Source organism: Chinchilla lanigera, unplaced genomic scaffold (genome assembly GCF_000276665.1).
Source record: "Chinchilla lanigera isolate Chin_1 unplaced genomic scaffold, ChiLan1.0 scaffold00052, whole genome shotgun sequence".
In the NCBI taxonomy this organism is placed as follows: domain Eukaryota; kingdom Metazoa; phylum Chordata; class Mammalia; order Rodentia; family Chinchillidae; genus Chinchilla; species Chinchilla lanigera.
The window spans coordinates 15,359,690-15,380,400 of NW_004955453.1; the positions used below are offsets into that span (position 1 = coordinate 15,359,690).

A 20,711-nucleotide genomic window follows, 5' to 3' on the forward strand; every position below is an offset into this window, starting at 1 on the left:
TGCACTGCAGAGAGAGCTGTCTGGCTGCCTGGGGCGAGGTAGACGGGAGGGCAGCGTGGAGGCGAGGGCAGCTGCATGAGCAGTCTCTGATGCAGGGCCTAGGTGGAGGCTCAGAGGGACACTTAGGAAGAGGGTTGCTTGGGCTTGGTGGGAGGGAGGGAAAAGAGTCAAGGGGACATTCAGGTTTCTGGCTTGAATAGATTTGGTACCTGTGGGTGTGTGGGATGGCTATCAGTGACAGCAGGTATCCAGGAGGTGGCAAAGGGTGGGCAGGAGGTGAGCCCAGGACGCTGGCCAGCATCTAGCCGTGGGCTTAGCTGTGCCCTCGGGTCCCTGCAGGGCTTCCCCGTGGCCCACCTGGCCCGTGTGCCTTCTGGCTCCTGCCCAGCCTATCTTTTGCCGTCGCTTGCATGCTTGAACTCCAGGGCTGGTGCCCAGTGGGCCCCCAGAGCCCAGCTCCTGACTGTCCTGTTCATGGGTGCTTGCTGGTGAGTCAGGCCTAGTGTGTGAGCTTGCTTCTCCCAGCCTCACTGATTTGGGGGCAGACGAGTGCAGCCCCTGTGCGGGGTCCTTGGGGTCTCAGCTTGGGTCCGCAGGAGGCAAATCTGCAGAGCTTCTCTGCACAGTGGAGCCTCCAAGACAGACTGATGTGGGTGCCGTCATGTGCCATCTTCCAGCTGGCTGTGGAGGGGACCAGCTTCAGTAGGGGAGGCATACCAGTCCCACAGCTCAGTTTGCAAGTCCCACCAACCCAGCCCTTCGCTGCTTCAGGACCTTTTGATTGAGGGCTACTCTGAACGCAGCATTCCACTGACTGCTGAGGGCCAGGCATGCCCAGCTGTCCCTGTCCCCCTCTAGCCTGGTGTTTGTCAAAGGCCTTGTGTTGGGTATGGAGCTGTTCTGTATGAGGTGGTGAGGTGCACGCCTGGAGAGGAACCTCCCTGCCTCAAGGGCCTGGCCTAGACCAGTGCAGGACCTGGGGACTGGCAGTGGACCAGGCAGCCAGTGAGTTGTGCCTGAGGAGAGGACCTGGGGTTAGAGGAGGCCCTCGGGACACTCAGGGCTGCTGGAGCTTCAGAGGCCTTTGATTAAGTTGGTGGTCCAAGAGGAGTGTGGCCCATGAGGATTTGGGGGGGCCTTGAGTGGATGCCGTGAGGGTCTTGTGTTCTGTTTGTGCCAGGTTCTGAGTCTCAGCCTGTGCTAGGTTTATAGTAAAGGCTGGGGGTCCTCCATGTTCCTGCTGGGCCCCTGGCTCTGAAGCGGATCAGGGCTGGGACATGCACCCCTGGCTGGAGGTGTCCCTGGGAACAGGCCCCTTCTTGCCACTAGGAACTCACACTTCCTCTGCTAGTGAGTCCTGGCAAAACTCTATATAAGGGAAGGAAACGGGGAGCTGGGGAGGCTGGAGCAGGCCCTGGTGAGGGCGAATGCGCAGCCAGGAAGGCACAGGCCTTAGAGGAAATGGATCAGGGCAGGGGCCTGTGTCTTAGTACAGCCCAGGGAAGTTGGTGTCTTAGGGCCCTGAAGGGGCTGTTTGAGGCCCCAGCCCTTGAAGCAGAGTTTGTCTTGCCTCTGTGCCTGTGCCCCATGGATGTGACATTTTGAGACTCCTATCTGTCAAGCATCCTCAGAAGGACACCTGTGGCCAGGCCACTTACTGGTCACCCCGTCTGTGCTTGTGGGTCGGCAGGGGCTGGCTGGGGCCTCCTTATGAGGACTGGTGATAGGAGCACAGGCGCTGGCTGTCGACAGATGGGGGTCGTCTGGCTGTTTCCTGTCCTAGCCCGCAGCCTGTGGGAGCACCATCTGGATGAGTCTTGACTGTGGGGTATGGCTTTGCTCAGGCCTGGGCAGGCCCCGAGGGTGAACGGCAGGCAGAGTGGTGGGTAGGAGCTGTGTGGTCTGGGTGTGGGGAGTGGGACCCTGCCTTGCTCTGGATGGGGAAGAGGAGTAGGTGCTGGGGCAGAGGCTCTGGGCTGACGTGTATTTTGTTGGGGTGGAGATGAGGGCTCTTAGGTTGCAGGGTGCCTAAGGGGCCCTAGAGTCAGGGCTCCTCTCCTTCTTTCCCTTTCTCCTTCCCCTCTTTCTACTAGAATTGTTATTATTATTATTATTATTTTGGATGTTTTTTTTTTTTTGAGACATGGTCTCACCCTGTAGTCCAGGCTGACCTTGAACTCACTGTGTAGCCCAGGCTAGCCTCAAACTTGCAGCAAACCTCCTGCCTCAGCCTCCTGAGTGCTGGGATTACAGGTGTGTGCCACCATGCCCAGCCTATTAGGATTGTTATTATACAGCCGCTGCCTGCTTTAAATTCCTAGCTCTTCCTCTTCCTATGCCCCTACTCTACCGTATTTCTGCTTGGAGCACCACTTTACCCTCTCCTATTCAAGGACCTTCTGTGGCTCCCCAGTGTTGGCAGCTAAATGTCTTAACTCTTTCACTGGGGATTACATGTCAAGCCTGGAAAGAGGGCTGTCACCAGCCTTCTCCTCTTCTGTTCCCCTCAGCATTCTTCCCTCAGCCTGTGTCACAGCCCAAGGGGGCCTCTAGCAGCTCTTCAGACATGTCAGGCACTCCCACTTCCAAGCCTTATCTATCTGTTATCTCCGGCCAGGTGCCCTTTCTACATCCCTGCTTCCCTAGCGAGCCTCAGGCTCTGGGCCTGGCGGTGGCGGGGAGTCGCTCAGTGGCAGTGACCCACGTGCACTCACGGGAGTGCGGGAGACACAGGTGGGGAGCCTGCCGAGAATATCCGAACTCTGTGTCCTCCAGTCCCAGGCACGGCTGCCACAGCACGTGCTTCCCCCAGCCTTGGAGGCAGGGGACATGTGGGGAAAGACAGGAGTTCACGAGTGGCAGACGAAGACAGTCACGGCACTGTCACTACTGGGCCTGGTCCTTCTTGCATCTGCCTGGTTAGTTGAGGGGATGCCTGAGCCGTGCAAGAATTTGTCCAAACACTCCCTTGGAGGAGGGTAACGTTCAGGAGGGCTCTGCGCAGAACCTGGCATGCAGGAGGCTTAGCAGCTGCTGAGGCTACTTCTGCCCCATGTTCCTACTTGCTGATGGATTCTGGTCAAGTTGCTTAACTTCTCTAAGCTTATTTATTTCAAAAATCTACCTAGAAAATGAAATAAAATAATATATATAAGCTGGGTGTGGAGGCACATGCTTGTAATCCTAGTACTCTGGGAGGCTGAGGCAAGAGGAATGCAAATTTAAGCCCAGCCTGGGCAGTTTAGTGACTTAGCAAGACCCCGTCTCAAAAGTAGAACAAGGGCTTAGGGTGTAGCTTAGTGCAAAGGCCCTGGGTTCAGCCCCCCACACTGAAAAAGCAGAAAGTATATGAAGCCCTCAGCTCCATCACACACGGCAGGTACTCTGCAAACCCGGCATCCCTCCCTCCCTTCCACACACGTTTTGGTGTCTTTTGATGTGGGCACTTGGGTGGGGGCATGTGAATCACGTATCAGCAGGACTGTCTTTGGGAACAACCCGTGTCCATGCATGGGTGAGTGCATCAAGGCAGTGAGGTGTATGCGTACCGAGGAGGAGTTTCCAGCCTTAAAAAGGAAGGGGATTCTGACACATACCACAGTATGAATGAATCTTGAAATCATGTTCCATGTCTGAGTCAGCTTGGGCTGCCATAACAAAGGTCCCCACACGGGGGGCGTTAAATATCAAAAGTTGCTTTCTCACAGCTCTGCAGGGTGAAAGTCTGAGATTAAAGACCTTGTGTGCAAATGTGCAGTCACGTTCTGCAGTGCTGGGAGTTAAGACTTTAACTGGTGTGTGGGGGGGGGATAATTCAGCTCACAACACTATGTGAAATAAGCCTTACACAAAAAAGCAGTTATTTGTGTAATTCTTCTTTTGATTTTCTGAGACAAGGTTTTGCTGTGTAGTTCAGACTGTCTTTAAATTCATGATGGAGCCCAGGCTAGCTTCAAGCAATCCTCCTGCCTCAGCCTCCCAAGAACTGGAATTTCAGGCATGCACTACTGTGCCCAGCTTCTGTATATGATTCCTCTTTATGAGTATGTCAGTCAGGAAAAAACATGTCATGTTTTTCCTTTTGTTTTCGCACCACAATTACACAGACCACTTCTGTGCCCTCGAGAGGGGCTTTCTCCCTCCCAGCAAGCAAGCAGTGGATTCCACACCTCTGGGTATCCTCTAATCCAGTCTGGTTCTGACACTCTCTGTTGGCAGCGTCAGATCTCCTAGGTGGGGGCTTCTTTCCCAAGAGCTCCCTCTTTTAGATACCAGTTGCAGGCCTCAGGTTGTCTTAGCTGTGCTTCTGACTACTGGCTGTAAAACTGGCGTTCCTGAGACCCCTCCTTGGGTTGGATTCCTTTGCTCAAGTGGCTCATTGGACTCACATATGGAAACACTCATGTTTACCAGTTTATCATGAAGAATGTTACCAACGCTATGCAGGAAGCTGTATGGGAGAAGAGGTGCAAGGCTTCCCTGCCCTCTCTGGGTGCAGCCCTCTGTGAATCTGCGTTAATTGGCTGTCTGGGAGCCCCGCCCTCTTGGGTTTTCGCGGATCCTGCTCTGCGCAGGCGCGGGCCTGAATGCTGACAGCAGAGTCGGGGGACGCGCGCACACAGCGGGGCCTGTCTGTGCAGATTCTTGGCTTCTCTACAGCATTCCTCCTCCAGGGTGTGCGAACAGGACCCCCAGGAATGAGGCGGTCCTGTGACCTCCTACCTGACCAGGGTAGGTTGGAGAGTTTCCTTATGGTCAGCCCCAGCACAGAAGATTAGAATTCCTATGATTTGCCTTGGGGAGAAGTCCTGGTGTTTTTGACTGCCTTAGGGAGGGAGTTTTGAAACAGGAACCACTGAAAAAAACCCACAAAAAACCCAAAGCCTGTTAACCAGGCAGGTGACAGTGAGATACCTGGAGGTCTTAGATACTTTTCTGGTTGCGGAGAGAAAATACCTGACACCCAAAGTTAAAGGAGGAAAGGTTTATTGCAGCTTACAGTTTGTAGAGGTCTCAGTCCATAGTTGGTTGACTCCAAGGCAAGGTGGCATGGCAGAGGGGCAGCAGAGAGGACAAATAGTTCGTGGCAGGCAGAAGACAGCAGAAGCAAGGGATAAGCAACAAGAGAAAGACCGCAGTTCTTTCTGTCTCTTATATTTTACCCAGGCTATACACCCCTAAGGCAGGTAGCACTCACACCTTCTCACCGTGATCAATCCCAGCATTATGTCTTTGATCCCAGCTTCACATACCCTAGATCCAGTCACCTCCAAAACTCCCCACCTGTGACCACAGGAGGCTTTAAGGGGACAGCTAGACACAACCCATAATACTGGAGAAAGGCAAATTCATAGAGAAGGGAGTACATTAGAAACTACCAGGGTATGGAAGGGAAATGAGGAATTGCATAGTTTAACGGGTATAGCATTTGTTTAGATGTATATTACTGTGTATATCACTGTGAATGCACTTAATGGCACTGAATCATATGCTTAGAAATGGTTAATTTTATATCCTGTACATTTTGCCACACTAATAGAGACTAGCAGAGATAGGGCAAAAGAGAACGTTTCCACCGAGGCTTGTGTGACATGCTGGGGTCACATACTGAGTCTCTGGTTTTGGGTGTTGGTAAAACTGGTATGGGGGCTTGTGTATGGGTGTGCGGACCCCTCATGGTGCTGAGCAAGCTTAGGAGTCTGGGAGTTTAACGTACTCAAAGCTGAGATCTTAGGTCTTACCGGGGACCCAGGGCAGGCTTGGAACTCATTTGCGGCCCAGGTCCTGCTCCTTGCAGAGTAGTGATGGGCGTGGTGCCAGGCAGGTGTTCAGGTTTTCCTCGCTCTGCAAAGAGCAGTGTATGGAAGCCAAAGAGCAAGATTTCACCTTTCCAGATGATTGGAGCCTTGATTCCTTCTTCTGGGAAATGCGAGCAAGAGAGCTGACTGCAGGATGGAGGGTCTAGGAGAGGTCAGGCACAGGACAGGGTTAGCCCAGTGCCTGGTACACAGCAGGTGCTAAACAAGTGGCAAGGAGTTGTACTACAAGTGGCCACAAGCATCTCCCTTCCCAGGCCTCGGGTCACTCCCTTTCACCAGGTACTCACTGTGCACCTACTGCATTCGGGCTCTGTTCTGCAGCTAGGGTGACAGGCAAGACCTGCTTCCTCGGTTTGCAGAGGAGGACACAGATGACTGGAAGGAAGCACATGTCTGTAATTACAAATTGCAATTAGGGCGATGAAGGAAGAGATATGGGTGCAGGTGACAGAAGAGTGTGTATGTGTGTGCACACACGCATGTGTAATTTAAGGAGCCAGTGAGTTCTCTCTAGGGTACTGGCATGTAAGTCAAAGCCAGAACGATGGGAAGGACAAAGCTACGCAGACTACTGGAGGGAAGGCCATCTGGGCAGGAGGTAGAACGCATGCAAAGGCCCTGAGGAGAACAGAGCTAGTTGTTGGAAGGACTGAGAGAAACTCATCCTCTGTGTGTGGCTTTGGGTTCTGGACAATGGTGACAGGACAGGAGCCAGGTGAGGTGAAGAGCTTCCTGCCAGTGCTGGGTGCCACTTGCCTGTCATTGTCCCTGTCCCCGGGGACCTCTGAAGTTGAGAGAGCACTAGTGAGTGGGCGCTGAAGAATGTCAGGCATGGGCCACCATCCAAGCCTGTGGGTCCAATCTTGTGGACACCCTGACCTCCAGCTGTCCTCCCTTCTTCCACCGCTGTGGCTCCTGGGCTACACTGCCTCATTACAGTACTGGGCAGATCATTAAGCTTTCTATGCCTCAGTTTCTCCATCTGTGAGATAGGGACAATGGCATTGAATGAGTCTGAGCAAATGGTTTGGTGCTAAGTAATAGCTAAGCAGTGGAGGGTGTGAGCCTGGTGCTGGGTACAGACACACACGTACTGCTGAGCAGTCTGTGACTGTCAGTGACGTCTCTGCAGCCATAGCTGTTTGCAGGAGGTCAAACTGTCACGGAGGGCACAGTGTGTGTCGGGAGCCTGGCTGCTGGGCTCGCATTCTACTCACTCTTGGCCAACTCCTTAACTTCTCTGTGCCTCAGTCTCCTCACCTGAAAAATGGGGATAATAATGATAGTGTTGAGGGTTGTCCTAAGAACTGAGTTAGTTACACAAAGTAGTAAGAGCAGTCCTGCTAGGGAGCAAGTGCCATGCAAGTGTTTGCTGCTGCTGTCACTTTTGTCATTGAGGGCACAAGATGGTGCATAAGGCCCTGTCAGTGCCTGATGTCTGGAGGGCCATTTGAGGTATGCCAGGGAAAAGGCCTAGCCAAGCCCTGGGATCCAATGCCACTGGTTCCCGAGGTGGACAGGTGGCAAGGCTGGTACCAAAGGCACCTGCAGACAGCCCCAAGGGCGGCCCCTCTGTGCGACAAGGCTTCCCAGCGTGGGTCCCCAAGGGTCAGTGGGGTAGCTGCTGCTGGTGTCTGGCTTGTGGGTCCCCCGGGCACAGGCCACAGAGTGGCAGGGGCCCTGATGCTCCCTGGCATGTCCCAGGCTCGTGAGAGGGTGGCCAAGGGCCAGCGTGCTGGAGGGAAGGAGAGAGCCTTTTAAGGAAACATTTCTCTGCTTTAGGAAAAGAGAGAGAGTGAGAGGAGAAACGCCGAAACACACAACAAAGTCCGTGGGTCGTGGCCGGCGGCCGGCCTGGAATGCACAGCTGTGGGCGGAGGACGGGAGGGCTCCAGGGCATCGGGCCCTCCTCGGGCTGTGACCGCTTACTTGCGTCCAGGTCCTCGGGCAGGACACCTGGGCCACCCTCTCCCGGCTGCTTCAGGGAGGACCTGGGAGACGTACTTGTCACAGGGAAGGCTGTCCTTTCCGCCCCTCTTGGAATGTACCCATGCCCCCATACCCCTTGACTCTGATGGAGACCGGAAGCTACCTGTGCAGCCCTGGGGTCTGGGGGCTGCCCATGTCACTTGGTCTCTATGCAGGGTCCTGGTGGCCTTAGCACCACTCTGAGACGAGCATGGTGAGGGCACTGTCTTACCCACGCCCTTGGGACCCTCGGTGACAGGACTGTGGGGGCACGGTCCATGAGTGGCAGCCTCACAGCCCCACAGTGGGGTTCAGGGCTGTGTCTGGTGAGGCCAGCGGTTGGGTTGAGACCTTGTTTGGCCGGGAACCCTGCAGGTCACAGGCAGCTCTGGGGACTTTCCTTATCCCCTCTGTCTCTTCCACCCCTCCCTGTGCCCTGTGCCCTCAGATGCATCTTCTCGAGCAGTCACTCCTAATCCTGTGCTTGTGTGTGCCGGGAGCCCTGGGCTTCTGGGAGCAAGCTCCCCATGCATTTCCCCATTTTTCTGCAAGTGGAGCCATGAGGGATAAGCTCCCTTTCATATTGCATCTTGCGAATCAGTCTACCTGAGTTCAAATCCCAGCCACTTTTCAGCTGTGTGACTTTGGGCAAATCGCTTTACCTCTCTGTGCCCAACATACCTCCACGGGGGATAAGACGATAGTATCTACCTTATTGGGTTGTTAAAGGGCTCAGTGAGTTAACATGCAGAAAGCATTTATAGTAATGCCTACCATGTGGTGCAGATCCAGTTAGTGTTTGATATTGTCTGGCCCCATTAGATCTCCTCTGTAATCCCGAAGAGCTGTTGAGTAAAATTTGACATTAAAATTCACTTCTGAGCTGGGTATGGTGGCACATGTCTGTAATTCCATCATTCCTGGAGGCTGAGACAGGAGAATTGCAAACTGAAGTCCAACCTGGATAATTTAGGGACTTAGTGAGACCCTGTCAAAAAAAGCAAAAGAAAAGACTGCTGGGGGCTTCCTGCTGGGAAGCCAGGTGGCTGTAATATGAGCTCTAGAACCCAGGGACACTCATTCTTGGCCGTTTCCATCTCACAGAGCTTGAGGCTCACTGTCACACGAGTGTCCTCATCGGGGCTGGTGTGTCAAGCTTGGGAATCCCCTTGGGCTGGTGGGACCACAGTGCGGGCTCAGCTTAGGTGGCCCTGGGGACAGCTAGCACCGTGGGCTGTGGGCTTTTGCATCACCCTCCTTGTGGCAGCAGGCGTGGAGGGGTTGCTCACTGTCTGGGGAGGCGGTGGCCCCCTCTTTGGCCACCCGTACCTTGTGCCCAGACGCCCTCATGCCTGAGTGAGAGCCTCTGGCTCTGTCCCTTCTGCAGGCCCCTTGCCTGGTGTTTGGGTCAGGAATTGGAGCCAAGGTTGCACACTGAGCTCCAAGAAAAACGTATCCCAGCTAGTGACAAGGAGCACATGGAGTCTCTGATAAATGCCCCTGCTAATTGTCAGGGTGACGTTTGGCTCTGTGGCCTGGGGGTGTGTGTGTATGTTATCTTAGGGAGCGGAGTCCAAGCAGCCAGGGCGGCCTCCCTTCAGCCTCCCCTGCCTCTGCCCCTGCCTTCTTCTCTGTCTGGGGGCCAAGTTTCCCTGTTCTTCGGATCGGAGAGAAAGACGATGAAGATGAAGCTGATGGAGGTCTGCATACTGTGTGGGAGATTCTGGATTCTGTCTCCAGCACAGGGCAAAAAGATAAAAATATTGCTCTCCCACAGTGGGTGCTGTTGCTCCTCAAAACCTTCCACGTTTGTCCCCAGCCAGTAGCAGCCTTCCCCTTGGTACTGGGGAGACTGCAGGGGGTGACTTTACCTTTCCTGGAGGCCTTAATCACAGGTTGCAAACATTGTAAATTCCTCTTATATTGTTGAAAATTCAGAAAACAGAGCAAAGAAAAAGAAATCCTTATTCTTACTACTGTAACCCACTGTTACTAAAATCCTGTTAAGCTCAAGCCGCTGTGCTTGTGGCTTTTTGCAGAATTTTAATTGTGGTGTGCATTTCATGCTTGCTGTCTGAATCCCCTCGCTCTGCCCAGGCATCATTTCTCTGCATTGCCTGTAGCTTTCGAAGACCCTCACCTGGGATGCAGCAGCCTATGTGTCCAGGGAAGGAATCTCTTGCCTGGAGGTGGTAGCAGTGGGAATGGCCCCAGGAGGCCATGTCTGCGCTCACAAGAGATGCTAACCTGCCCTTTCTCTGCTCCTCCCACAGGTGGCTGCCCCCTGCGTTCCTCCTTCCAGCCATGAACTGGTGGTGAGTGACAGCCTGCCTCTTCCCCTGCCAGCCCCTCCTGCGGCTCTGCAGCTGCTGCTGACTTTGGACCCATGTGTGTTGGGCAATTAGGTGGGGAGGAGGAGGGTCGACATCCCTGGGCTGAAGCTGGACGGGGAGGAAATGAGTCATGAGGTCCTCTCTGATGAGATGCAGGGCTGCTCTTTCCAATCTTGAGACTTTGAGTACTTGGAGAAAACCCATAAAAGGGAATTTTGTGTGTCTCTAGTCCTGGCCAGGTGCCTGTGGTCCCAGAGCTTAGAGGACCAGCGGTGCTGTGGCATCACCTTCCACCTGCCTGGTCCTGGTAAAACATCCTTTGCCTGGATGGCATTACCTGCAGAATCCATCCACCTTGCCAGTTTATCACATAGAAGTGGCCATTGTTCTGCTTCTGAGCTCCTGGGCTTGACTGTGCCTCCCTATTAGGCTTCTGAGCAGCCTGGACAGGGACAGGGGACCCCTGTGAGCTGTGGGCTGTGGGGAGCGCCCTGCTGCAGAGTGATCCCAGCTGGGCTGGCTGGGAATGTTGACAGTGCTTGCTCCCTGCCCTCCTGCTCCCTCTCACCCTTCACTCGAGGCAGGCGGGCCTCTGGGGGCCAAAGGGGAAGGGGCCTGCACGCGTACAGCTGTGTGTGTGTGTGTGTGTGTGTGTGTGTATGTGTAGCTATGTCATGGGGGGGCATCGTGTGTGCACAATGCTGCGGGCTGGTGCAGGGTACCTGTATGGTGCCAATGTTGGGGGAGTCTTGGGGTGAGGCACAGTGTCCTGGGATACCTGTAGGTATCCCGCCCCCGTCCCCAAAGTCATCTGCTCCATCCATGCATCAGATGCACAGTCAGACCACCTGCTCCCATATCCACTCAGTGTGGGAAGACGGGCTGGTCCACGCTCTTTCTTTCTGGACCTTAGTTGGCTTTTCTGTCTAAGAGAAGACTGGATTAGATCTCAGTGCAGAGATGTGTTCTCGGTCTTCTCTCCCGGTTCAGGATGGTGGCAGAATGAAATCAAGGTCGCCGCTGTTCTCGGGCTCTCAGACTCCTGGTGGCCTGGGCAGTGTTACTATTCTCTATACCAGTGGCCAGGTGTTTACCTTCTCTGCAGGGGCTCCTCCTACCTGGCTCCAGACCCTCAGGGTGTCAGCTGCCCAGCATGTACGCCAGATGTAGAGTGTTAGTCGCACACTCAGAGCCTGGAGCCCGGTCCTGGGTCATCTGACAACAGCAGAGGTGGGGGCAGGCACCATGGGGGAAGGGCTAGAACAGCCTGGGTTGGAAGTGCCGGAGAGAAATGTCTCTGCAATCATACAGGGATATGTGGGAGCCTGAGGAGGGTGGGGGCAGGGTGGAGAAGGGTGAGCATGTCTCCCATATTCTGGCTGAACTGTCACCTTGTGGCTGAGAACAGAATGTCCTTGGCTAGGTGGGGAGGCTGAGGGTTCAGGATTTAGGGACCCGGGCAGAGGCCCGATGTCTTTCCCCTGGGAGCTTGTGAGCTTTGTTTGCAGGAGGCAAGGTCAGGGGTTGGGACAAAAGGGAATAGCTTGGCATTCCAGCTGGAGGATTGCAGTTAGGTTCCAGAAAGGACTCTTGGAATCTGCCCCACGTGCAGAGGGGGCTCGACCTTCCCAGAGGTTGGACCAGCCACTGGGGGCAAAGTGGCAGAGGCTGCTGGGTTGTCCTCCCAGGGTTCCCCTGCCTGAGTCACAACCCACCTTCCAGCAGAGTTAAGAGCCTGGGCTTTCTGCTGCCTCCCTCCGTGTCCCTGTTCCCCCATTTGCTGCTCCCCTACTCCCGAAGTTCAGGTGTATCACCCCAGAATTCCTTAACCTCTCTGACCCTCAGCTTCCCTTCTTCAGAGTGGCAGTTATGTTGTCATAGCACCTACCTTACAAGGGGTCAAAAGAATCAAATGAGTGAATTGATCCACTTGATCTAAATTCCGAAGCTTCTGATGACTGCCTATCTCACTGGGAGCAAAAGCCTGGGCTCTTCCCCTGGCCTCTGCAGCTTACACAACAGCTTTCCTCTCACCTCACTTTCTTCTAGAAGCCCTGTCCCTTCCTCCCCCAGTTTGAAGCCAGCTAGCCTTGCAAACTCTTGAACATACCCCCCACGATGCTGCCTCAGGGTCTTTGCACTTGCTGTTTTCCTTTGCCTGCAATACCTTTCCTGCACGTACCTGAAAGTCTCTTTGCCTCCCCTCAAGTACCAGCATTTCCCTTCCCTTCCCTGCTTTCTCATCCCCGGAGACACTGTGCATTTTACTTATTTCTCTTTATTTTGTTTAAGGGGGCTTCACCCACACCAGCATGGGACTTTTATCTGTTTGGTTGGTTGCTGGATTCCCACTGTCGTGACTCAGGTTTATATGTGTTTGCTGAGTGGCTGGAAGGTGTCGGGCACAGGTTAGGTGAGCAACAAACGGGACCACTGTGGCTGTGTCCCCTGCTGACCCGTGGGGTGACTGTGAGAACTATAGTGGGGGTCTGAGGCAGGGCAGCTGCCTTTAGCTGGAAGCCCAATTTCTGTCCCCAGAGAGTGGGAAAGTGGCCCAGGGGAAACCAGGAGAAAGTTTGGCTTCCCCCGAGAGCACACAGCACCTGTTTCCTCATGGCCAAGTGCTTTGAACAGGTTCACAAGAGGGAGGAAAGGGTGGGTTTGTATTTTTCCTTCCTCTTCCATTCGCAGCCTGCCCTTCAGCCTCCGCAGGGCTGGTCTCAGGCCTCCCTGCCCCCTCCTGTTCCCTCACGTGGAGTTTCTGTCTGTGCGTTTGTCTGTCCAGTGTTCTCCCCAACTCAGCTTGGCTCCAGCTCTTTCTCTGGCCTTCTCACTGATCTTGCTGCAATCTTACCCCCCGGGATTAGGATCCCTCCTGTCTGCGCCCAGGATTTCTGTTCTGGCATTGCTGGTCAAACATGTTTTCCAGTCTATGCCCAGGCCAGCCAGAAGTGGCTTAATCTTCAACTCATGTTTTCGATTTGTTCAACAGCTGTTGCCCAAAGGTTTGGGTAAAAAGATTCTAGGGTTGCCCCCTCCTGGGGGGTCCACAGTGGGGTAGGATGGAAGGGGCCTTTTTTGCCGTGGACTCTCCTGATCCTTGGAAACAGCTGAAGCAGCTTTTTTCAATTTCTGAAAAATAAGAGTCAAAGGAATTTCCCATAGATGATAGCCAAATGGAGTGGCTACCAAGGTCATCCGGATGCCAGGCCCCTGGGCACACACAGCAGGGCACTCAGGAGACCTAGGCTGAGGGTGACTCATGTTGCAGGCTGCTTCCCTTTGCACAGCCCATGGCAGGGGCTCAGAGTGTCCTTGTGGGATGACTTGGATGTTGGGATGGGGTTGGCATGGAGGGAGGTGTTGGGGATGGGAGAAATGGTGATTTCACCTACAACGGTAATATAGCAGCCTCCCCCTCCACCCCGCTGACCTGGGGTTTCACCTTTTTTGGTTTCAGGTATTCAAGGTCAGCCTAAGTCTGAAAATATTAAATGGAAAATCCCAGAAATAAACAACTCATAAGTTTTAAAGTATGTGTTATTCTGAGTTGCAAGGTGAAATCTCTTGATGCCTGTGTCTGTCCTGCCAGGGATGTGAGTCAACTCTCTGTCCAGCGGATCCACACTGCATAAGCTACCTTCCCGTTAGTCACTTAGTAGCCATCTCAGATATCAGATGGGCTGCTGCTGTTCAGTGGCTCTTACTTTACTTAAAAATGACCCCAAAGCACAAGAGTAGTGTTGCTGACAATTTGGATATGCCAAAGGGAAGCCTAAAGTGCTTAAGTGAAAAGGCGAGAGTTCTCCATGTGTATATAGGGTTCTGTACTATTTGGTTTTAACCTTCTAGGGGTTTTGGATCTCTCCGCATAGATGAGGAGGCTATTATGATAGTAACAGTAAAGATTTTAAAAACTAAGCACCTTTTTACTAGTACACATTTGCGGTACATAATGTTTACACTCCTTGAAGTTGGTACATATACATAACACATCTTAATTCCTTTTTTCATCCCTTCCCCCGCTTCCGCTCTACTGACAAGAAAGGGGCGATTCTATCCTCTGTTCCCAATGTCTGCATGAAGAACTGAGGTCAAAAGCCACAGAGCTGTTAAAAGAGAGCATGAACTCTCAGAGGCTCAGTGGTCTGGCACCAGAACCCACCCTCTTAACCGCAAATATTAATGACAGATGTCCCTGTCACTTGCATAGCACCTGTAGTCTTCAAAGCCTTTTCCATGGGATACTGGGAACCCCCAGGGCAGGCTTGAATCCATGCTGAGGAGGCAGGAAGAATGTGTGGTGCAGTGGGGTAAACTGGCGTGCAGGAAAACTAGGTGACTTGGGCACAGTCCCAGGGCTGGCCGTGGCAGGGGCTGGGTCAGGATTGTACCCCAGCTCTGCCTTCTCCCAAGAACCCTGGTGCGTGCTCCTGACGGAAGTACCCAGTGTTGCCAGGTGCTAGGTTTCTCCAGTCCCTCTTTCTAAACAGCTAATCTCTCTGATACCCTCTGGGCTTGAGTTTTGGGAAAGGGCCTGGCTGTCCATCTCAGTATCACAGATACCTCCTGAACGCAACAGCTGTACATGCTGGAAAGTAAACAGGCCCTGGGATTTTAAAATGACTTTCCCCAGCTTCCTCTGTGTTGGGTCTGGGGTTAGAAGGCGCCATGCAGCCTCATGGGAGAAGGCATGATGCTAACTGGTACCAGAGCATGTATGTGGACCACTCCCCAGCACTATGGCTCGATGTCCACCGAGGACGTGGCCAAGTATTTACTTTGGAGCTGCGGCCCGATGTATTTCACCCCACGGAACGGAGGGGTTGTAGGTGGCTATCTTTGGGAAATCCTGGAACATGGAGCTCTGCCAAGAGATGGCCTGCACAGAGGCTGACTTCCAAAGGGGAGGAGTGACTGCATTCCCAGAGGAGGCCTGGCTTGGGGAGGAAGGTTGAACACCCCAATTTGTGCAATCCCGAGGGAACACGAAGGACAGGTGCAGAATGGCAGTGAGAACACACTGCAAATGCATGGGCTTATTTCCTGTTGTGCTCTACAACCTAGTAGGTGTTATAAAGAAAGTGAGTTTGACGGGAAGGAGATCCCCTCTTGGACCTGCCTAGGCGGAATCCTCGGGCCTGCTCAGGTCCTGCTTATAGGCTGGGGTGCAGGCGCAAGGAGGGTGCAGGGTCCTGCTGTCGGGGACCCTCATGTTCAGTGTGGAGGGGTCTACTATGGAAATTAATTGGCATCTAACTCTGGGGTTCGGCCCAGAGGCAGCTTTGGGGCTCAGGGTGTTGGGGGGAAGCCATTTGCTTATGCTGAGATGGCTGGGCAAGTCTGGCTCCTGCTGCAGGGCCGGTTTGAGACTTGAGCAAATAAGAGAGAGGAGGGGAGGAGGACAGAGGACATTCCAGAAGGTGGCAGGGCTGGAACAGAGGGGGCAAGGCCTCAGAACGAGGTGCAGAGCCCGCCAAAAGGCAGGGCAAGTCTGGTGTAATGATTTGAGCCAGGCCGTTCCTGCTGGGGGGAAGAACGAATGGGGTTACCTTGCCTCTCACACCCCCTTGGTGCCTTGGAAGCGGGGGCGGGCAGTACAAGTTCAGGAGTGGAGGCGGAGGAGCCTGGTGGGCTGCAGGGCTCTCAGCAGAGGCTGAAGAAAAGGGAGGGGTGGTAGTCTGCCATCCTGAGGGGTGGGGCCAGCTCATGGAGGAGTCCTAAGCCACTCCGGGGAACTTGAACTTGATATGCTAAGCACTAAGGGCCATTGTGGGTCCTTGAGTGGGGAAGTGACCCAAAGCAGGGTTTAAGAGCTGGGAGCCTGTTGCCAGCTGTAGGGTAGCCTGGGAGGGAGGAGTGGCTACAGCCGGGCAGAGGCTGGTGCAGATGCCCAGCATGGGCTGTGTAGGCTTTAGGTGAGGGTGGCCCAGGGGGCGTGAAGGAAGGGCTGAGGGAAGTGCAGCCATCCAGTACCCAGCCAATGGCAGGAGGAGAAGGGCTGTATCCAGGGGGCCGTGGCGAGAGGGAGCGTGAAATATTCCAGCCTGGCCCGGGGCCAGCGCTGGTGAGGGTGTCCAGGGTTGCCCGGCCTCATCTAGGATTCGGGTGCTGGGCCCCTTGGGGTGCACTGGGGGAGGCGCGAGGGCAGGAGTGGGCTTGCCTAGGTCCTCCCTCGAGGGTGCAGGGAAGTCAGGCATAACTTTCCACTTAATCACAGCGGGCCTGTTCTTTTCCTCTGGTGGCCTCAGCCTGCCTGGGAGAGGACGTGGCCCTGAAGCAGCTTCAGCCAGACATTTGGGGTCTGCCGCCCTGCCGCCTGGCCTGGCCCCTGCCTGCCTCTGCAGCACCCTCCGGCCAGCCCTGGGTTCACTGATGCCACCTCTGGTGGTTCCCACGTTGTGCAGGCACGGCAAGGCCAGGCACAGGCTTTGAGGGGCAGGCCCGGGCTCACAGCAGACAACCACCCTCCAGAAGCCCAGGGTCCCCATTTGCCAGAAGAGGACCAAAGTGTCCCTCTGTACCCTTGTGACCATGATGTGATGATTTGCTGTGGGAGGACCAGAGCGCTGAGAAATGTCCCCCTCTCTGCTGCTGCTTCTGTCATTGTTACTGTTGCTCCTCAGCCCTCACAGCCTTTAAATGACGCTGCACCTCCACTGGCCGTCTTGCGCCACCTGCCACGCTCCCACTGTGTGCCCCATAAATGCGGTCTCCTCCCTTCCCACCTGCTTTCGGCCCCCTCCCTTCCTCCGCTTAGGGTTCTATTTTTGGAACAGGCAAGGCTGGAATAACTTTTTCCGGGACCTGGGTCCTGGGCCAGTTCAGCCCCTTGCCTGCCCGCCCCACCCAGTGGCTCCCAGCTCCTTGCCCTCTGATGGGCAGCACCAAGTGACCTCACAGTTCATTGCCATGGCAGGACATGTGATGTCACAGGGTCACTTTGGCCCCAAAACCTGCCTGGATTCCAGGCCTCCCAGGGGACAAGAGAAGGGAGAGCTGGCAGGGTGGAAAGAGGTGAGGAATTTGGACGGAATGTTCCTCGGAGGCTGAGTCCGCATTCTGTGTCCCCTGCCCCCCACCCGGGCTCAGGCTGCCCCCCCCCAGTCTTTTCCTTCCTCCAAAACAACAGCCCACAAATACATTTTTTCCCAGCCCACCCTCCCTGCAGGCCACCAAGGTGTCCTACCGCGTGAGTCCCCAGGCAGTCATCCCAGACACCCCCAGCCCTCTAGCATGGTGGCCCTTCCCAAGCCGACACAGTGGGCGTGGCGAGGGCATGTGTGTCTTTTTTTTTGTGGCAAAAAAAAATTGAAGAAAGGATGTGCAGTTTCCCTTCTCCACCCTGTGGTTCACAACCCCTCACATTCAGGAAGTTCTCTCTGTGGTCTGATCTCAGTCTCTCCTGCGGCCCATTTCCTGTTCTTCCTGTGGAAGTGTAGCCATGAAGTGCCTTCCTACGGAGGGCCTCAGATGAGGGACGGCTCTAAGGGGACTCAGAGAGTGGGTTCCCAGCAGGAGGGCAGTTGATACAGAGTGAGAGGGACTGAGGAAGATGGTCTCAGGGAGCAGAGAGAGTTGAGGGAGGGGAAGGGCAAGGCTCAGACACCAGCTCTCCTGGGAGGTTATTGACTTGGACCCTTAGTTTGCTCTACTGTAAAAGGGACAGTGCTTGCCTGGTGGTCATGAGGATTGGTGATCAGCAAAGCGAAGCGCCTGATACTCTGTCCAAGGTGTCCTTAGCACTTCATGAATAGTTACAGCTTTAGCGTCTCCAGACCAGGGCCAGGAGTAATGGGAGGCAAGTAGGGAGGCAAGTAGGGAGCCTAGGCTGCTCACTCTTGGGCTGGGGATGCGCACTCACAGGATCTGTCAGGATCTGTTGTGGCTAAGCTTCTCACCCTAGTTCTACCTTGCTCCAGACTCCTGGGTTTGAGGCCCTAATATAGAGCAGTCCCAAAAGGGCACTGGAGTGCTGGGGCTAGAACCCAGGACCTCCAGCATGCCAGGCAAGTGCTCTACCATAGAGCTACATCCCCAGACCTTTCTTTAAAAAAAAAAATTAAGGCAAGGTCTTGCTAGGTGTGTGCCAGTGCCCCTGGCAGGGCTTGGCTTTTAAGTAGTGCTAGGTCTAACCCCTGCCACCTGCTCCCAAGATGAATTTAGGGTGGGCCTGCCTGGGCTAGGGGGCTGTTGGGAAGACCCTGATGGGGCTGGCAAAGCCTGGGATCCTTACACTGCAGGTTTAGTCCTGGGAATGGACAGGGAGGGACCGAGGGAGGGAGTTGTGCTTCTTTGGGATCTATCTTCTTCACCCTCTGCAGCCGGCCTTGAGATGCCTGCCAGCCCTGCCTGGGGACCCAGGGTGCTGGGCAGTGTGAAGAGCGTGGCAGTGGGCATTGGATGCTTGGGAGCCATACCCAGCCCTGTCCCAAGCCTCATCATGAGAGGGGAGGGAGGAGATGATGCCCCCGTCTAAGGGCTGCGTTCTGAGTGTCATGCGAGAATGTCGAGTGCAAGTATGTGTGCGGTGGGTGTAAGGGAAGTTCTGGCCAAAACCTAGCAAAGACAGAGTCAGAGACCTTCAGATTGAGGGGCTCTAGGGTACCCATTGTGTTGTCAATGAATGCTCGGCATGGTTGGGTGTCAGGGAAGGTAGTGGGGGTAGTGTATCACCCCGTGAGTATTTACTGAGGCCCCTAGTGTGTCAGGTACATTTCTAGGCTCCAGGATGGGGAAGGGGGAGTTTATATTTTAATGCAACAGGCAGACACTAAATGAGATTACTAAGTAAAATATGTAGTATGTTGGAAAGCCACATGTTCTAAGGATTAAAATAAATCAAAGGAGGTAAAGAGTGTGTAGGGGGCGGAGGCATTGTGTATGTCAGTGTGGGGGCTTGCAGATAAAGGTAGGGTGACCATCAAGGGCCAGGGGGTCTCTGCCAGCCCTCAGAGCTCTGGGGCTCCTGCTCAGGGGAACCACAGCTCCGGGTGGCCCAGAGCTTCCCTCAGGCCCCAGCCTCCCTGCAGGGCCTGGGTTGGGGCAGCCTGGGGGGACCCCTCCCAACCAGTCCCATGCTTTTCTCACTTCCAGTAGCCCTGGAGTTGGCAGTGGTCAGGAAGGAGAGAAGCAAGGCTTGAGTCCCAGGAGAACTGGGGCGGGGTGGGGTGTAGCATGGACACCAGGCTGGGTTTGCAAACATGGGTGTTCAGCCTGGGAGGGGCTTCTGGAAATTTTTAGCTCTTCAAAAAGCATACAGAGCAGTAAGTTGAAGGCATCTGATCGCTGGCAAGTGCTGCCCTGTGGCCAGCTTCCAGCTGGCAAGGGGAGGGGGCGGGGCCAAGCGGATGGTGCTCAGATGATCGCTGGCAGGAAGAGGATGGTTCTGCTGCTCTGCGAGGCCTGTGGTTTCTAATATCGACCCTGCTCCCTTGTCTGCCCTATGCCAGGCGCGGGAGCAGTGGGCCAGAGGGGCAGGGTGGGCCAGTGGTTGTGTGCGGGTGCCCTGAGGGTGGGATAGTGAATAATAGCAATAGCCAAGGCAGACTGAGATCTTCCTCCTCCCTGGTACTGCTGTAAGGCGCTCGTTGCTCTTTTCCATTTGATTGCCACAAGATCACTGCAGGCCATCCTGCGAGGGCAGCCAGGATGGAGGGACCTGCTGGAGGTAACCAGTCAGCGGCAGGCGGTCCAGATGTAACCCCAGGAGGCTTTCAGGCCAGTAGTTTCAGAGTCATTCAGGAGCCTCTTGGAAGTGTACATTCTTGGGTCGCTGCATGGATGTCCCTGACTCAGACCCTGCTGTGGGGCCAGGCACTGTATGTCCACTCTGCTGAGAGCTGGCCCATTGGAGCACTTTCCCTTGGGAGGACGCAAAGGAGCTCTTCAGGACCTGGGGTAGCCATGTAGACGACTCCATCCCTCCATTTCTATCCGTTTGAGGGAGGCTGGGTCCTCCTGTGTTCAGGGAGGGCTGTGGAGTTGGGAGCTCTGGGTTCACATCTCGGCTCCTGGGGAGACTTGGCACATACACAGTCCTGGGGCAGCTTTCCAGAGGTCTTCACCTTCCCTGAGAGACCAGAGCTGCTCAGAGAGGAGGCAATGCGGCTGTCTCCATGAGAGCTAGAGGTCTCCAGGTGAGTGTGACAGAGCCCTGGACAAGAAGGGGAGGGGTGGGGGTTGTGTGTGGTTGGTGGGCAAGCACCACCACGGAGGACTCCCAGGGTCAGGGCCAGCTCCCGGTTGAGTAGGATCCATTACAGGAGGCAAAGGGAGTGAGTGGGTCAGGAGAGCTCAGTGAAGGGCAGAGGGTCCTGGGGGTTTCCTGAGGGCTCATGTGTCCCCTGCCTAGTGGCCCGTGGCCCATGAGTGGGAACTCTAGGAGGAAAATGGTTGGGGGCGTAGGATTGGGGCCAACCTAGGAGGGGCAGAAGGTGACATCCTTATAGACCTCAGAGCCACCCCAGCGTCCAGGTGGGGAGATGAGGGCCTCCCTGGGGTGGGCTGGGGTGGGGCTGGGTTGCTGTGCTCCTGCCTCTTCTGTGTGCCAGGACCCTGGTCTCCCTTTAGCACTCAAGCCACCTCTGTC

At 54.9% G+C, this 20,711-nt stretch overlaps 1 protein-coding gene across 10 annotated transcripts in view; it reads left to right on the forward strand.

Moving 5' to 3' along the window:
* The window catches only part of Tns1 (tensin 1), a 194,249-nt gene that overhangs the window by 69,968 nt on the left and 103,570 nt on the right, over positions 1-20,711 (forward strand). For all 10 annotated transcript variants that reach the window (XM_005395673.2, XM_013519827.1, XM_013519826.1 and 7 more), the window contains one exon: positions 10,061-10,102. In XM_005395673.2, coding sequence (XP_005395730.1) covers positions 10,061-10,102 — 42 coding nt within the window. The remainder of the gene's footprint in view (positions 1-10,060; positions 10,103-20,711) is intronic.